Here is an 18,546-nt window from a genome sequence, read left to right as displayed (position 1 = left end):
CACTTAAAGGTGAAAGCCAGACATTGGTTCTGGAAAATGAGGATGACACTACAAATGCATTTTCTAAATTAGAACTATTGAGGTTTAAGGAGACCAATCTGTGGTGGGATATAGAGTTCTTAGAACTCTATATATCTGAACGCAAGGTACCTAGGGGATTAAGAATGAAAAAATACCCCTCCTTTGCGCTCAGTAACCCAAAATTTATGGAAGAATGGAACGAGAATTTAACCAACTGCTCTATAATATTGATGACAGTTATTAAGCCACAAAAAAGTAGAAAGGGAACAGGTCCTTATTGAAATTAGTAATGTTATTGAGACACTTAAACCCTTTGAAACCACTCAGAAATATATTGATTACACGAAACAACTAATTGAGACAATTGATAATCTTGATACAGTCCTATCTGAAAGAAAGGTACAAAAATACCAGAGAGATGTTAAGGATTATGAACTAAATATAGTATATTCCTGGCAACAACATAAACCGGTTAGATCAAATTGGTCATCTAATAAGAACAATAAGAATAAAAATAAAAACAAAAAAGGTAATAAAAATAAGTCTGATAGAAGTAAACATGTTACATTTTCAAGTATAGACACTGATGGTCAAGACACCGGTGCCCAATACACCAGTGCCCAATCATCAGAAGGAGAACAGTCACAAGATCTCCCTGTATTAGAAAAGACTAGCTTAGACTCTAATCCCAATAGAAAAATGTTAAAAACTTTGGTTAAGCCACCTGCTCAAACAAGTACCCCAATAAGACCATCAGATAAAGCTAATAATGAACAAACTGAGCCCACTTTTCGTTACCCCAGCAGAGTCAGAAAAAATGTAAAGAAGTAGCGGTTATTAACCTCTCTGATTATACTTTGTCTAGCACAGAAACTAATCTGTTAAATAAAGGTTTGTCATATGCACCAACACATAACTTTGATTTTGTGAATACACTTATAGACATTAATACATTTGTTCGTAAGATTGTCTTGAAAAGACATTTCAAAGACAATCCAATGGATCACTCATCTCTAACAACTCATATACCTATCAAATATGATACAGTGGGACTTAGGTATATTGATTTGCTAGACCTTACCAATTTAACCTCTTTACAACAGGAATCTATTAGAATTCCTGACACTTTGGTTGATAATTGCACAACCTTTAAATTTAAAAACACATCTCACTTTTACCCAATTCATGCTAGACATCATCTATTAGATGTATACCAGAGAGTGGTAGAAAAGGAACTGACTGACCTATTCAGAATGACTGAGAATAACCCTTTTAATATACCTAGGGATAATCTCACTCGACGACAGAGACGAGCACTGATTAGACTTCAGAAAAATAAAGACCTAGTCATAGTCCAGGCAGATAAGGGAGGGGCGGTGGTGGTTTTGAATAAAAAAGATTACATTGGCGAAGTTGAGAGCCAATTAAGTGACTGTATGTTATACACTAAACTAACATTCGATCCCACCACCTCCTTCAAAAACAAACGTAGCCATCTGTTGGATCATGCAATAGAACACAATTTCATGACTAAAGAATTAACAGAATATCTATATGTGGAAGAGCCAACCACCCCATATTTTCGCATTGCACCAAAGATACATAAGGGACTTAAAAATCCCCCTGGACGACCCATTGTAGCCAGCAATGGGTCTTTGTGCGAAAGATTGGGTGGCTGGCTCGACCACATCCTCCAACCAATTATGGTGGCTCTCCCTGGGTATATTAAGGACAGTACACACTTGCTCACACAGATCACAGATCTTACTTGGAATGATTCCTATCTATGGACCACTATTGACGTGACTGCCCTATACTCGAATATCCCCCATTCAAAAGGATTAGAAGCCATTGACTTTATGCTACATAGATACTCAGATTATAGCCATGAATTTATAACATTTATTGTTCAGGTAACTGAGTTCCTTCTGAAACATAATTTTTTAATTTTTCAGGGTACCCATTACTTGCAAAGACGAGGCACGGCGATGGGGGCAAAATTTGCCCCAGCCTTTGCCAATATTTATATGGAGTGGTTAGAATTTAATATGATCTTTTCAGACTAATTTCCATATAAAAGTAATATCATACTTTATGGCCGCTTTATAGACGACATTATTGTCATTTGGGAGACTAGTGAAAGTTGTAATGTAGACAAATTAACAGAATATTTGAACGAAAATGAATACAATTTGACCTTCACAGCACAGACACATAGTCAAACTATTGATTTTTTGGATATGAACCTAAAGGTATCAGATAATAAAATTTCCACATGTACTTATCGCAAACCCTTGGCCAGAAATACAATACTGAGAGCCGATTCTTGCCATCTCGACCATCTCAAGAGAGGCATACCGAAGGCCCAATACTTACGCCTTAGGAGAAATTGTACAGAATTAACAGAATATTTCTCCCAGGCTAGAGAATTGACAAATAGACTGACAGATAGGGGCTACCAAAGAAATTTACTATTACAAACAGAAAAACAAGTAGCAACTCTAGATAGACAAGGCTTACTTCAAGGGAGGAATAATCTAGATAGGACCAAGATATTTAACAAGACTGTACTGCCTAGTCAAAATCTCTTGTTTGTTACACAATTTAGTAAACACTATAATCAGATTTGTAGTATAGTCAAGAATAACTTGACCATCCTAAAAGGTGATGAGGCTTTAAAAGATATCCTAACATCTGGAGTTAAATGCATAGCACGTAAAGCCCCCACCATAAGAGAAATAACTAGTAAGCAGTTCACTGAAAAAGTAACAGTAGGCTCTAATTGGCTAAGCCTAAAATCAGGATGTTTTAAATGTGGCCATGTACCATGTAAAGGGTGCACGAGCATAACTGTGACTGACACACTTTTTCTTCATATGTGACGAATCAAACATTTCATATTAGGGACAGGATTGACTGCAACTCCCAATATGTGGTCTATCTAGTTAATTGCTTATTTTGCTCTTGCCAATATGTAGGCATAACTACTCGCCCACTGAAAGATAGGATTCGTGAGCACCTGCGCTCTTTGGATGAAAAAGAGCCCAGAACACCTGTAGCTAAACACTTCAGATTACATGGTATAGGTCCCAAATATTTCTCATTTATAGGCATTGATCTAATCAAAAAACATCCCAGAGGGGGAGATAGGGAAAAAAGCCTTAGGAAAAAAGAAGTCTTTTGGATTGTAAAATTACATACAAGAACACCAGAGGGCATCAACAAGAGGATGGATGTTGACCTATTTGTTGAATAGCCCCTTGCTGCCCAGTTATCTAATTCTTACAAAATCCTTATCTTGATTTGTCAAAAAAGTGAGATTCTACTTAAAGGGACACTCAGGCTTTATTAAATTTTTATGATTCAGATAGAGCATGTAATTTCTAACAACTTTCCAATTTACTTCCATTAAAAAAAATGTGCAGAGTCTTTTATATTTAGACTTTTTTGAGTCACCAGCTCCTACTGAGCATGTGCAAGAACTCAGACTATACGTATATGCATTTGTGATTGGTTGATTGCTATCACATGGTACAGGGGGAGTGGAAATATACATAACTTTAAAATGTGTTAGAAAATAATCTACTACTCATTTGAAATTCAGAGTAAATGCTATTGTATTGTCTTGTTATCTTGCATTTGTTTATTATGCAAATCTGCTGTGTTTACTGGTCCTTTAAGTTTGTCTTTATCTGTTCCCTAGCTAATTAATATGGTTAAATCAATATAGTCCCTTACCTCCTCAATTTGTTCAAATTAAAATCAAAATTTATTTGAAAATTAATATAGTAAAATTGCTAATGGCTGAAGTAAAGTTCCTCATTTGAAATTAGATCTTTTTCTTTCTTTTTTAATAACATCTATATACATATTTTTATTTATTTAGGTTCATTAATATTATTTTAAGTTTATTTTTTATTTGCTTTATATATATGACATGATATACCAAAAAACAAATATTGTTTTTTAAAAATATTTTTTCCTTTTTTTCTCTTTTCTTTTTTACAAGAGATAGTTATTTGGTTAAGATTGGATTTATATTTAGCTATCTAATTTCCACATATCTGATACTTGGAAACAAAGTTATATTTATATTTATATTATTTATAAGGTTCTTAACCAGTACTTTATGATCTATCTCCACCTACAAGTATTACTTACATTTAGATTTCTATCTTTATATGATTTGTTATTGTTGTATTTATGAATTGTACTTTCTTTATTATTGGAAAAAAATTGTTTTTGAATATATCACGATATATGTTTATATGCACTATTACCATTGCAGACTTCTATATATGAAGTCCTAGAACTTAATTGTTTACACATGTATACATGTATAAGAAAAAGAATGAGTGGTTGGCTTGTTTACAGCAAACGATCTTATCTCATATTACAGGTGTAACCTTTATCCAATTTACTTAATGATACCTGGATTGGTTGCTTTGCTGTATATAAGTCTATTCACACCTTGAACACATCACCTCTGATGAAGCGCATGTGCGCATGCGCGAAACGCGTCGTGTTAATGTCCTGGCTTCACCTTTGTACCTGCACTCTGCCAATAAACTGGTTTTGAACTGACCTTGGATGTAGCTTCGGCCTCTATGTTGCCCTCCTTTGGGGATTTCTTGCTTCTTATATACTACATATGCATACATAGTATGTATGTGTGTGTATATATATATATATATATATATATATATATATATATTTGTGTGTGTGTGTGTATATATATATATATATATACACATACACAGTATATATATATATATATATATATATATATATATATATTATAAAAAAAAAATCCAAAGAGGAGACGTCAGCACCACCAATTCATCAAGGTATTATCTTTATTTACAGTGACATGAAGACAAAGCAACGTTTTGAGTCTGTCTGACTGCATGATTAAGAGTCAGACAGACTTGAAACGTTGCTGCTTTGTCTTCATGTCACTGTAAATAAAGATAATACCTTGATGAATTGGTGGTGCTGACGTCTCCTCTTTGGATTTTTTGCTTTATGTCTGACGTACGAGCACCCCATACAAACAAAGTTTGATTAACTTTTTCACGTTTATGCTGGATCCTCCATTGTGATTTTTATATATATATATATATATATATATATATATATATATATATATATATACATACATATATATACATATATATATATATATATATATATATATATATACATATATATACATATATATATATATATATATATATATATATATATATATATATATATATATATATATATATATACACACACACACAGTGGATATAAAAAGTCTACACACCCCTGTTAAAATTTCAGGTTTCTGTGCTGTAAAAAAATGAGACAAAGATAAATCATTTCAGAACTTTTCCCACCTTTTAATGTGACCTTTAAACTGTACAACTCAATTGAAAAACAAACGGAAATCTTTTAGGTGGAGGGAAGTAAACAAAAAACACTAAAATGTGGTTGCATAAGTGTGCACACCCTCTTTTAACTGGGGATGTAGCCGTGTTTAGAATTAAGCAATCACATTCAAAATCATGTTAAATAGGAGTCAGTACACACCTGCCATCATTTGAAGTGCCTCTGATTAACCCCAAATAAAGTTCAGGTGTTCTAGTAGGTCTTTCCTGACATTTTCTTAGTCGCATCCGACGGCAAAAGCCATGGTCCGCAGACAGTTTCCACCGCATCAGAGGGGATCTCATTGTTAAAAGGTATCAGTCAGGAGAAGGGTACAAAAGAATTTCCAAGGCATTAGATATACCATGGAACACAGTGATGACCGTCATCATCAAGTGGAGAAAATATGGCGCAACAGTGACATTACCAAGAACTGGATGTCCCCCCAAAATTGATGAAAAGACGAGAAGAAAACTGCTCTGGGAGACTGCCAACAGTCCTACAGCAACATTAAAGGAGCTGCAGGAATATCTGGCAAGTACTGGCTGTGTGGTACATGTGATTACAATCTCCCTTATTCTTCATATGTCTGAGCTATGAGGTGGAGTGGCAAGATGGAAGTCTTTTCTTATGAAGAAAAACAGCCAAGCCTGGCTAAAAACACATCTGAAGTCTCCCAAAAGCATGTGAGAAAAGGTGTTATGGTCTGATGAAACCAAGGTTGAACTTTTTGGCAATAATTTCAAAAGATATGTTTGGCGCAAAAACACTGCATATCACCAAAAGAACACCATACCCACAGTGAAGCATGGTGGTGGTAGCATCATGCTTTGGGTCTGTTATTCCTCAGCTGGAACTGGGGCCTTATTCAAGGTAGAGGGAATTATGAACAGTTCCAAATACCAGTCAAAATTGGCACAAAACCTTCAGGCTTCTGCTAGAAAGCTGAACATGAAGAGTAACTTCATCTTTATGCATGACAATGCCCCAAAGCATACATCCAAATCAACAAAGGAATGGCTTCACCAGAAGAAGATTAAAGTTTTGGAATGGCCCAGCCAGAGCCCAGACCTGAATCCAATCGAAAATCTGTGGGGTGATCTAAAGAGGGCTGTGCACAGGAGATGCCCTCGCAATCTGACAGATTTCGAGTGTTTTTGCAAAGAAGAGTGGGCAAATCTTGCCAAGTCAAGATGTGCCATGCTGATAGACTCATACCCAAAAAGCCAGGTTCCATCTCAGATCATTACAGCTGTGGATGCTGAGGCAGTGGAACGGCGATCATTCGTAACTGTCTCAACAGATTTCCCTGGACAGCCGGTCGAGAGAATCTCTCTGTGGCACAGTCCAGATCATCTGTCCCGAGGGACATCCTTTCTAAGACCATCCTGGAAGATTGTGACTACGGACACAAGTCTATCAGGATGGGGAGCTGTTTGGGGTGCCAAGAAGGCACAGGGCCTGTGGTCTCAGGAGGAACGCTCCCTCCCGATCAATATTCTGGAACTTTGTGCAATTTACAATGCTCTGAAGGCTTGGCCTCTTCTGGGTTCGTCCCGGTTTATCAGATTCCAATCAAACAATATAACCTCAGTGGTTTACATCAACCATCAAGGGGGAACAAGGAGCTCCCTAGCAATGAGGGAAGTATCTCGGATTCTGGAGTGGGCGGAGGCCCACAGCTGTTCGCTACCAGCAATCCACATTCCGGCTGTGAACAACTGGGAAGCGGATTTTCTCAGCAGACAATCCTTTCATCCGGGGGAATGGTCTCTCCATCCTGAAGTGTTTGCGGAGATATGCAACAGGTGGGGGACGCCGGAGATAGATCTCATGGTGTCTTGTCTCAATACCAAGCTACCCAGATATGGATCGAGGTCCAGGGATCCTCAGGCGGAACTAGTAGATGCATTAGCAGTGCATTGGAGGTTCAGTCTAATCTACCTTTTCCCGCCGTTACCACTCCTTCCTCGTGTAGTGGCCCGCATCAAGCAGGAGCAGGCGTCGGTGATACTGATTGCTCCATCGTTGCTGCAAAGAATGTGGTTCACGGATCTGGTGCAGATGTCATCTTCTCCTCCACGGAAGGTACCTTGTCGCAGTTATCTGCTGGAACAAGGTCCTTTTGTTCATCAAAATCTAGATTCTCTAAAGCTGACTGCGTGGAGATTGAATGTTTAGTCCTAGCCAAGATTGTTTTTTCTGAGAGAGCTATTGATACTCTCATTCAATCTCGTATGCCGGTTACTCTTTGCATCTATCATAAGGTGTGGAGAACCTATTTATTCTGGTGTGAAGAGCGTGGATTTCCCTGGCATAAAGTTAAGGTTGCCAGGATCCTATTATTTCAGGATGGACTGGAGAAGGGTCTTTCTGCCAGTTCCCTGAGGGGACAGATTTCTGCCTATTTTACTGCACAAGAGGCTCTCTGACGTTCCTTATGTACAGTCTTTTGTTAAGGCTCTGATTAGGATCAGACCTGTGTTAAGATCTAAGGCTCCTCCTTGGAGTTTGAATCTTGTTCATAAGGTTCTGCAGCGGGCTCTGTTTGAGCCTATGCATGAAATTGACATTTAGTTGTTATCCTGGAAGGTTCTTTTTCTACTGGTTATTGCTTCTGTGCGCAGAGTTTTTGAGTTTGCCACTTTGCAATGTGAGCCTCCTTTACTGGTGTTCCACTCTGATAAGAATGTCCTACATACTAAGTTAGGTTTTCTTCCTAAGGGTGTGTCAGACCGCAACTTCAGTCCTAATCCTCCTCCTTCGAAGGAACGTTTACTTCATAATTTGGACGTGGTTCGCGCCTTGAAGTTTTATCTTCAGGCTACTAAGGGTTTTAGGCAAACTTCCTCTTTGTTTGTTGTCTATTCTGGGAAGCGTAATGGTCAGAAGGTCTCTTCGACTTCCTTATCTTTTTGTTTAAGAAGTGTTATCCGCTTAGCTTATGAGACCGTGGGACATAAACCTCCTCAGAGATTTACGGCTCATTCTACTAGAGCAGTGGCTTCCTCTTGGGCCTTTAAGAACGAGGCCTCTATGGATCAAATTTGTAAGGCGGCTACCTGGTCCTTCCTACATACTTTTTTCTGAATTTTACATGTTTCTCCTTCAGGAGAAAGGTGTTGCAGGCTGTGGTGCCCTCAGATTAGGGTCCACTTCTCTTTTTGTCCCTCCCGTTATCATTCAGTGTCCTCTAGAGGTTAGGTATAAGTTTCACAACAGTAAGGAATGAAGCCAAGGACTCTTCTTATATTAAGAAGGAAAACATAAATTATGCTTACCAGATAATTTAATTTCTTTCTGTATAAGGAAAGTCCACAGCCCCCGCCCGCGTTCTCCGATGGGCGGCTCCCTAAATTATATTTTTCTTCTTGCACCTTTTATATCCTTATATTTCTCCTACTGTTCCTTGTTCCCTCGGCAGAATGACTGGTGGATAGGGGAAGTGGGAGAGGTATTTAAGCCTTTAGCTGGGGTGTCTTGGCCTCCTCCTTCTGGCCAGGTTCAGTATTCCCAACAGTAAGGAATCAAGCTGTGGACTCTCCTTATACAGAAGGAAATGAAATTATCTGGTAAGCATAATTTATGTTATCCGACTTTAGCCATTGTTCATGCCCATTTGAGGACGCATCATGCATCTGCATTTCGAATATTAGGCTCGGCCGTAGATACACAGGATCTCCGTTTCACCAATGGCAAAGCTTCTCAATAAGGAGGTGTTACGTAATTGACAGCAGTATGTAAAGATAGCTACAAAGTTCCAAAAAACACATAGTCTCAAAACGCTGGATCAACATCAATGATGAGACCCCAAGATTTTATACGTCTTGTTCATTTATATAAATAAGTAGATGATATATGTGTGTGTGTGTGTGTGTGTATATATATATATATATATATATATATGTATATATATATTTATATTTATGTGTGTATATATATATATATATGTATATGTGTAAAACAGAATTTAATGTTTATATTGGATGAATGTTTCTTTTTTATTTTTACCTATTTAGTTGGAAGAAGCCAACGACTTATTAAGAACGGAGTCTGACACATCAGCAAGGCTAAGAAAAAGTCAAACAGAAATGAGCAAGACAGTGAGCCAGTTAGAAGCACTAAACAGGGAGCTTCAAGACAGATGCAGGTTATTAGAAAGTGCCAAACTACAGTTGGAGAAGGATTTTTACCAGCTACAAGCAGCCTTTGAGTCAGAACGAAGGGACAGGAGTCAAGGATCTGAAATGATTGATGACTTACAAGGTAAAATTTCTAAAATAAGATATTTGTTTATGCTCAGATTTCTTTTCTATACAATGCGGGGCTAACGTCATTGGTATAATTTGGTAAAATATATTTCATGCAACATCAATGTAGGGATGTTTTGCATTCATAATAAAAGTTGTTCAGTAATAACTGTTCTCATCTTGACCCTCCCTGGTAATACTTACCAGTAAAACCTGTATATAGGTAACTTTGGAACACCACCTCGCCCTCCTCTTTGTTCTGTCCAGCCTTTTGGTGGACAGGGTTAGAAGGCTTTTCCGTGTTAATAAACGCTATATTCAGTAATATGGATGTTTGTATTTGTATATTACATTTCAAGAACAAAATATGCACCCCCCCCGTACCAGGGTCAATCACAAATTATAAACATTTGGCTTACCCTTAAACTAATATCTGAGCTGGCAGAACGTGAAGATACTGAAAAAGTGTAATTAACATTGGATATAGTAGAACATAAGGACCTATTCAGCCAGGAAGAAGGCCATTCTTGAATCGTGTATTGGGAAAGACACAATAGGTCCTCTTATGGGCCCAACTTTTAGTATTAAGCAAACATGTTCCAAACACATACATTAATAATAAAACATGAAACTCTATTGTGTGCCCATATGAAAATTGACACTGCAGTTATAAAATGGCCACTAGAAATAAGCTGTACACTGTCTACATCTAAAGCAGTTGACACTGAAAAACAACATCTGAAATAACAGCATTATTATAATGCTAAAAAATACATCCGGCGTTGAGTAAGCTGTGAACATAGTTAGCAAGTAAAAATGTACCTACACACAAATTTAAAAAAAACTCTCAAGATTCAACATTCTGGCTAATTAACGAGGCCAAAAAAAACCCCAAAAACATGTGGCTTGTCTAAAAATAAGTTGCAGCAGCAATAGCTTTATAAATCTCTTATAAGTCACTGAGAGCTATATTGGAGTTGGTGACGTGAAAAATAGCTTAGGTCCCCTGCTCCTCAAGCCAATTGGTCTTCATCTAGGGTATTATCCGCTATATACGAGGAGGATTAACGTTTGTCACGAAAACAGCTCAGCAAGTTAAGGTCCCACAGATGGCGTAAACAACAGTGTAGGATTCTAAGTATTGAATTATCCATTCACTGCCTAGAGGTTATTAGGACACTAAACCCAAATTTTCTTTCATGATTCAGATAGAACATGCAATTTTAAGCAACTAATGTAATTTACTCCTATTATCATTTTTTCTTCATTCTCTTGCTAACTTTATTTGAAAAAGCCAGAATCTAAGCAAAAGAGCCGGCCCATTTTTTTATTCAGCACCTTGGATAGCACTTGTTGATTAGTTGCTACATTTGGCCACCAATCAGCAAGCGCAACCCAGGTTCTGAACCATATGGGCCGGCTCTTGCTTTTCAAATAAAGATAGCAAGAGAACAAAGAAAATTTGATAATAGGAGTAAATTAGAAAGTTGGTTAAAATCGCATGCTCTATCTGAATCATGAAACAAAAAATGTGGGTTTAGTATCCCTTTAACCGGTCACCCCACTCCAGTTTTAACATCCTCTGTAACCCACGTTAGTCCTCCTAGCCGCCATAATGGAGGGGAGTGTGACAACATCCAAAGGTTGTAGATTTTCCATTGGTCAGTTAGCCTGTGGTTTAAGGGTCCAACTGAAATGATGTAATTACTCTACGTGTAGGTGTTAAATCTTCTTGAGGTTGTTTAGGAGAACGACACGCAGTGGCAGTATCGCTGTGCTCTCATCTGCTCTACGGAGCTTTTAACTGTGCTCCTTACACTTCGAACTTCGGCCCTCCCATCCCGCTTTTTAGTTTTTTCCAGGACCAATTTCAGATTTCTCTTAAGTCTAGTAGGGGTGAGGGGTGAGCGCTGGGGCCCCAGAGCGCCACCGCCTTCTTGTTCCCCCTAAACGGAACCAGTCCATGTAGTCTGTTTAGGATTGAGGATATCAGGAGCTGACTCCACCTTAAACTTGTCTTCAAAAGCAGTGCAATGGTAATCAAGGAGGTAGCGCAGCTCATTGAGTATAAGCGTGATAGTTACCATATTTAACAGATACAGCAAGCATCAAATTGATGGAGATTGAGCCCAAAAAGAGAATGCACTTTTGGCACTATGTAACAGGTAACAGTAGCCGCCCAAGGTTATATCTAGGGGGTATATAGAGAAGCCATGGGCCTAAGGTTTAGCTCCGAATCGTCATTTCCAACTGCAGCAATCCTTATACGAACAGCTTCACTAGGTTCACAAGCTTCTCAGCTTCACACATATATATATATATATATATATATATATATATATATATACACTATATATATATATATATATATATATATATATATATATATATATATATGTGTATACAAGAGTAGATACAGCGCCTATATATCCATTTAAAATATGGGTGGTATATGGGAATATGAATGAGAACTAGAGCTAATTATTAGAAAAATAATAGCAATTAAAAGAATATTAAAAAAAAGATAGATTTTTAGAATCAATTATACTTGAAGAATGATGAATAGATTATGAAACAGTGTTCATATGAGTCTTTAGACAATATATAGTCCGTAGTAAATCTTCATAAGCAGTTGATATCAGTAAATAGATGGTATGTAATACCCTTACCAGATATTACCTCAATCTGATGAGGTAAGTATGCCGCACTGGGGGTATATACAGATGGTAGAATCTTCTCCTTGTATTTAGATGTGGTGCCTCTTGGGTTTTCGTAAGCCTCCTGGAGTATGCAGGGATATGTTTCTGGTTGTAGATAAATCCCTTGTACTTCCTTTGTGTTGGTAGTTAGCCTCTTGGAGTACCTTTTCTGTCTTGGTATACACTTTCTCCAGCAGATATTACCTCAATCTGATGAGGTAAGTATGCCGCACTGGGGGTATATACAGATGGTAGAATCTTCTCCTTGTATTTAGATGTGGTGCCTCTTGGGTTTTCGTAAGCCTCCTGGAGTATGCAGGGATATGTTCCCATATACCACCCTTTTCTGTCTTGGTATACAATTGCAAGTCTTTTATCACTGGATCATTCAAGTATATTTCACTCCAGTACTTTTCTTCACCACAATGACACAAATCACCACACCACATCTAAATACAAGGAGAAGATTCTACCATCTGTATATACCCCCAGTGCGGCATACTTACCTCATCAGATTGAGGTAATATCTGCTGGAGAAAGTGTATACCAAGACAGAAAAGGTACTCCAAGAGGCTAACTACCAACACAAAGGAAGTACAAGGGATTTATCTACAACCAGAAACATATCCCTGCATACTCCAGGAGGCTTACGAAAACCCAAGAGGCACCACATCTAAATACAAGGAGAAGATTCTACCATCTGTATATACCCCCAGTGCGGCATACTTACCTCATCAGATTGAGGTAATATCTGGTAAGGGTATTACATACCATCTATTTACTGATATCAACTGCTTATGAAGATTTACTACGGACTATATATTGTCTAAAGACTCATATGAACACTGTTTCATAATCTATTCATCATTCTTCAAGTATAATTGATTCTAAAAATCTATCTTTTTTTTAATATTCTTTTAATTGCTATTATTTTTCTAATAATTAGCTCTAGTTCTCATTCATATTCCCATATACCACCCATATTTTAAATGGATATATAGGCGCTGTATCTACTCTTGTATACACATTTTTCACTTACTGACTGGGACTTCACATCTCAACCAGTACTTGTCTTATATAGCTGCCACTATACCATACACAATACAGACTAGCGCCAACTATAGAGTGCCACTTGTGTCTACCCAGTATACTGAGTGAACACATTTTACTTTCTTCTCTATATATATATATATATATATATATATATAAAATTTTGCTGTAGATTCCCATTCCAGATGGAGATATTTAATAGATTAAAGTAGAAAGCTGTAGCAGCACTTAATGGTGCGACCTATCATGGCCGCCACCCGAAAGTTCCGCCAGATATTCTTTTTAATCCTTCTGCAAGGTTTAAGAAAATGTATCCTTTACCAGCTTCTAACATTGAGTTTTGGGAAAGTATTCCCAAAGTGGATGGAGCCATTTTTACTTTGGCTAAGTGTACTGCTATCCCTTTGGAAGATAGCTCTTCCATTAAAGAATCTTTAGATAGGAAGTTAGAATCCTTCTATCGAGTGGCTCTCCAGCCAACAGGATATCTTTTAAGACCAGCAGTTTCCGTTGCTGATAGTGGTTGCTACTTCTTTTTGGTTGAATAGTCTTTCTTTGGCAGAAGAATCTTCTAGGGAAGACTTTTTAAACTTTTTGGAGTTTCTTAAATGTTCTAATGCTTTAATTTGTGATGCTGTTTTAGATAGTATTAAGACTAATGCTATAAGTATGTATTTGACAATACTTTCCAGTATGGCTTTATGGTTAAAATCTTGGTCTGCTGATATGGTTTCTAAATCCAGGCTTTTGTTTCTTTCCTTTCAGGGAAAGATGTTGATAGTTTCTAGTTTTGATTCTATTGTCTCTACTTTGACTGGAGTTTTCTCCCTCAAGACAAACAGTCCAAAGGTAAATTCAAAGCTCCTATTCATTTTCGTCCCTTTCGTCAGAATAGGGCACAGAAGTCTGATTTCTCCACCGTTAAACAAGTTTCCTCTGGTTCCTTCTGGAGGTTCAAACTGGAACAAGTCTAAGCAGTTACAAGAAATCTGCTCCCTCATTTAACTCTGCATGAAGGTACAACCCTTGATCCAGGAATCTTGGTTTCAGTCTGTTCAGGACCCATGGGCTCTAAATATAGTCTCTCAGGGTTTTTAAATAGGTTTCAGAAGGCCTCCCAGGTGAAGGTCATTTCTGACCAATGTTTCGAGAAATCCAGTGAAGATTTAGGACTTTTTTTCAGTCAGTTTTGGATCTAGACTCTATGGGAATGATTATTTATTTTCCATTGTTGTTCCAAAGAAGGATGGAACTTTCAGCTAGTTGTTCAGCAAGGTCAGTTTATTTCCACAATAGTTTAAAAGGATTATTACATTCATGTTCCAATTCACATGAAACATTATCTGTTTCTTAAGTTTGCCTTTCTAGTCAAACACTTTCAGTTTGTTGCTCTATCATTTGGTCTGGCTACAGCTTCCAGAATATTCTCAAAGCTTCTGGCTACCTATTTGTCTGTGATTAGAACTCTGGGTATTGCGGTGTTTCCTTACCTGGACAATATCTTGGTTTAAACTCCATTTTTTCCTTTAGCATTCTTTTCTACAATCATCAGGGGAGAACTCTGATTTCCCTAGCTATGAAGGAAGACAGCTGCCAGTACCCAAGATGGCAGATATATTTAAAGACGGAAGAGTTAGAGAGCTGTTTGGGAGGGATCAGGGAGTTTGGAGGGTAAGAGGGGATTCTACTCTGCAGAAAAAAAATTAATTAAAAAAAACCCCTTTTTTCTCTTGTAAGATGTATCGGCTCCACGGATTCATCCATACTTATGGGATATTCTCCTTCCCTACAGGAAGTGGCAGAGAGAGCACCCACAGCAGAGCTGTCCATATAGCTCCTCCCTTACCTCCACCCCCCAGTCATTCTCTCTGCCTGCTTAACTGCTAGGAAGGGCAAAGTGAGTGTGGTGACAAAAATGTTTCCCATATCTGACACCATACAGGACTCATGGCAGACTGTTCCTAAGGTGGAGGGAGCTATTTCTACTCTTGCTAAGCGTACAACTATACCTATCAAAGACAGTTGTGCTTTCATAGATCCTATGGATAAAAAATTAGAGGGTCTCCTAAAGAAAATTTTTGTTCATCAAGGTTTTCTTCTCCAACCTATTGCATGCATTGTTCCTGTAACTACTGCAGCTGCTTTCTGGTTTGAGGCTCTAGAAGAGGCTCTTCAGGTGGAGACTCCATTAGAGGATATTATGGATAGAATTAAGGCCCTTAAGTTGGCTAATTCTTTCATTACAGATGCCGCTTTCCAAATTGCTAAATTAGCGGCAAAGAATTCAGGTTTTGCCATTTTAGCATGCAGGGCGTTATGGCTTAAGTCCTGGTCTGCTGATGTGTCATCAAAATCTAAATTGTTGAACATCCCTTTCAAAGGAAAGACCCTATTTGGGCCTGCACTGAAAGAAATTATTTCAGACATCACTGGAGGGAAAGGCCATGCCCTCCCTCAGGATAAAACAAATAAGATGAGGACCAAACAAAATAATTTTCGTTCCTTTCGGAACTTCAAGGGTGGTCCCGCTTCAGCTTCCCCTGCAGCAAAGCAAGAGGGGAATTCTGTCCAATCCAAATCAGTCTGGAGACCTAACCAGGCTTGGAACAAAGGTAATTTTGGAACAAAGGTAAACAGGCCAAGAAGCCTGCTGCTGCCTCTAAGACAGCATGAAGGGGTAGCCCCCGATCCGGGACCAGATCTAGTATGGGGCAGACTCTCTCTCTTTGCTCAGGCTTGGGCAAGAGATGTTCATGATTCCTGGGCTTTAGAAATTGTGTCCCAAGGATATCTTCTGGACTTCAAAGACTCCCCCCCAAGGGGGAGATTTCACATTTCTCAATTGTATGCAAACCAGACAAAGAGAGAGGCGTTTTTACGCTGTGTAGAAGACCTACATACCATGGGAGTGATCCGCCCAGTTCTAAGAGCGGAACAAGGACTAGGTTTTTACTCCAACCTGTTTGTGTTTCCCAAAAAAGAGGGAACTTTCAGACCAATCTTGGATCTCAAAATTCTAAACAAATTCCTCAGAGTACCATCTTTCAGGATGGAGACTATTCGGACTATTCTTCCTCTGATCCAGGAGGGTCAATATATGACTACCGTGGATTTAAAGGATGCGTATCTATACATCCCTATTCACAGAGATCATCAATTCCTCAGATTCGCCTTCTGGTCAGGCATTACCAGTTTGTGGCCCTTCCCTTCGGGTTGGCCACGGCTCCCAGAATTTTCACAAAGGTGCTAGGGTCCCTTTTGGCGGTTCTAAGACCGCGGGGTATAGCAGTGGCGCCTTATCTAGACGACATCTTAATTCAGGCGTCGACTTTACAGCTAGCCAAGTCTCACACGGACATCGTGTTGGCTTTTCTGAGATCTCAGGTGGAAGGTGAACATAAAAAAGAGTTCTCTCGTCCCTCTCACAAGAGTTTCCTTCCTAGGGACTCTGGTAGACTCGGTAGAAATGAAAATATTTCTGATGGAGGTCAGCAAATCAAAACTTTTAATCACTTGCCGAGCTCTTCATTCCATTCCTTGGCCATCAGTGGCTCAGTGTATGGAGGTAATCGGACTCATGGTAGCGGCAATGGACATAGTTCCCTATGCCCGCCTACACCTCAGACCACTGCAACTATGCATGCTCAAACAGTGGAATGGGGATTATGCAGATTTATCTCCTCAACTGCATCTGGACCAAGAGACCAGAGATTCTCTTCTCTGGTGGTTGTCTCAGGACCACCTGTCTCAGGGAATGTGTTTCCGTAGGCCAGAGTGGCTCATAATAACGACATATGCCAGCCTGCTAGGCTGGGGTGCAGTCTGGAAATCCCTGAAAGCACAGGGCTTATGGTCTCGGGAGGAATCTCTCCTCCCGATAAACATTCTAGAACTGAGAGCGATATTCAATGCGCTTCAGGCGTGGCCTCAACTAGCTGCGGCAAAATTCATCAGATTTCAGTCGGACAACATCATGACTGTAGCCTATATCAATCATCAAGGAGGAACACAGAGTTCTCTAGCGATGATGGAGGTAACCAAAATTATCCGATGGGCGGAGGATCACTCTTGCCATCTCTCAGCAATCCATATCCCAGGGGTAGAGAACTGGGAGGCGGATTTCCTAAGTCATCAAACTTTTCATCCGGGGGAGTGGGAGCTCCATCCGGAGGTATTTGCCCAGCTGACTCAGCTATGGGGCACACCAGAATTGGATCTGATGGCGTCCCGACAGGACACCAAACTTCCTTGTTACGGGTCCAGGTCCCGGGATCCCCAAGCGGTACTGATAGATGCTCTAGCAATGCCCTGGTCCTTCAATCTGGCTTATGTATTTCCACTGTTTCCTCTCCTCCCACGTCTGGTTGCCAGAATCAAGCAGGAGAGAGCTTCAGTGATTCTGATAGCGCCTGCGTGGCCACGCAGGACTTGGTATGCAGACCTGGTGAACATGTCATCTGTTCCACCATGGACTCTGCCAATGAGGCAGGACCTTCTAATCCAAGGTCCGTTCTAGCATCCAAATCTAATTTCTCTGTGTCTGACTGCTTGGAGATTGAACGCCTGATTCTATCAAAGCGTGGTTTCTCTGAGTCGGTCATTGATACCCTGATCCAGGCTAGAAAGCCTATTACCAGGAAAATCTATCATAAGATTTGGCGCAAATATCTTTGTTGGTGTGAATCCAAGGGTTACTAATGGAGTAAGATTAGGATTCCTAGAATTTTGTCCTTTCTCCAAGAAGGGTTGGAGAAAGGATTATCAGCTAGTTCCTTAAAGGGACAAATATCTGCTCTGTCTAATCTTTTACACAAACGTCTGGCAGATGTTCCAGGCGTTCAAGCATTTAGTCAGGCCTTGGTCAGGATCAAGCCTGTATTTAAACCTTTTGCTCCGCCATGGAGCCTAAACTTGGTTCTTAAAGTTCTTCAAGGGGTTCCGTTTGAACCTATGCATTCCATAGATATTAAGCTTCTATCTTGGAAAGTTTTGTTTTTAGTAGCTATCTCTTCGGCTCAAAGAGTTTCTGAGTTATCTGCTTTACAGTGTGACTCACCTTACCTAGTTTTCCATGCAGATAAGGTGGTTTTGCGTACCAAACCTGGGTTTCT

At 39.1% G+C, this 18,546-nt stretch overlaps 1 protein-coding gene across 1 annotated transcript in view; it reads left to right on the top strand.

The window, feature by feature from the left end:
• Nucleotides 1–18,546, top strand: part of ROCK1 (Rho associated coiled-coil containing protein kinase 1) — a 1,092,122-nt gene that overhangs the window by 652,798 nt on the left and 420,778 nt on the right. Inside the window, exon 16 of the mRNA XM_053714968.1 lies at nucleotides 9,456–9,702. Coding sequence (XP_053570943.1) covers nucleotides 9,456–9,702 — 247 coding nt within the window. The remainder of the gene's footprint in view (nucleotides 1–9,455; nucleotides 9,703–18,546) is intronic.

Source organism: Bombina bombina, chromosome 5, assembly GCF_027579735.1.
Source record: "Bombina bombina isolate aBomBom1 chromosome 5, aBomBom1.pri, whole genome shotgun sequence".
Lineage (NCBI taxonomy): Eukaryota > Metazoa > Chordata > Amphibia > Anura > Bombinatoridae > Bombina > Bombina bombina.
Note: the sequence above shows the minus strand (reverse complement) of the source record. Positions and strands in the feature narration are given on the sequence as shown.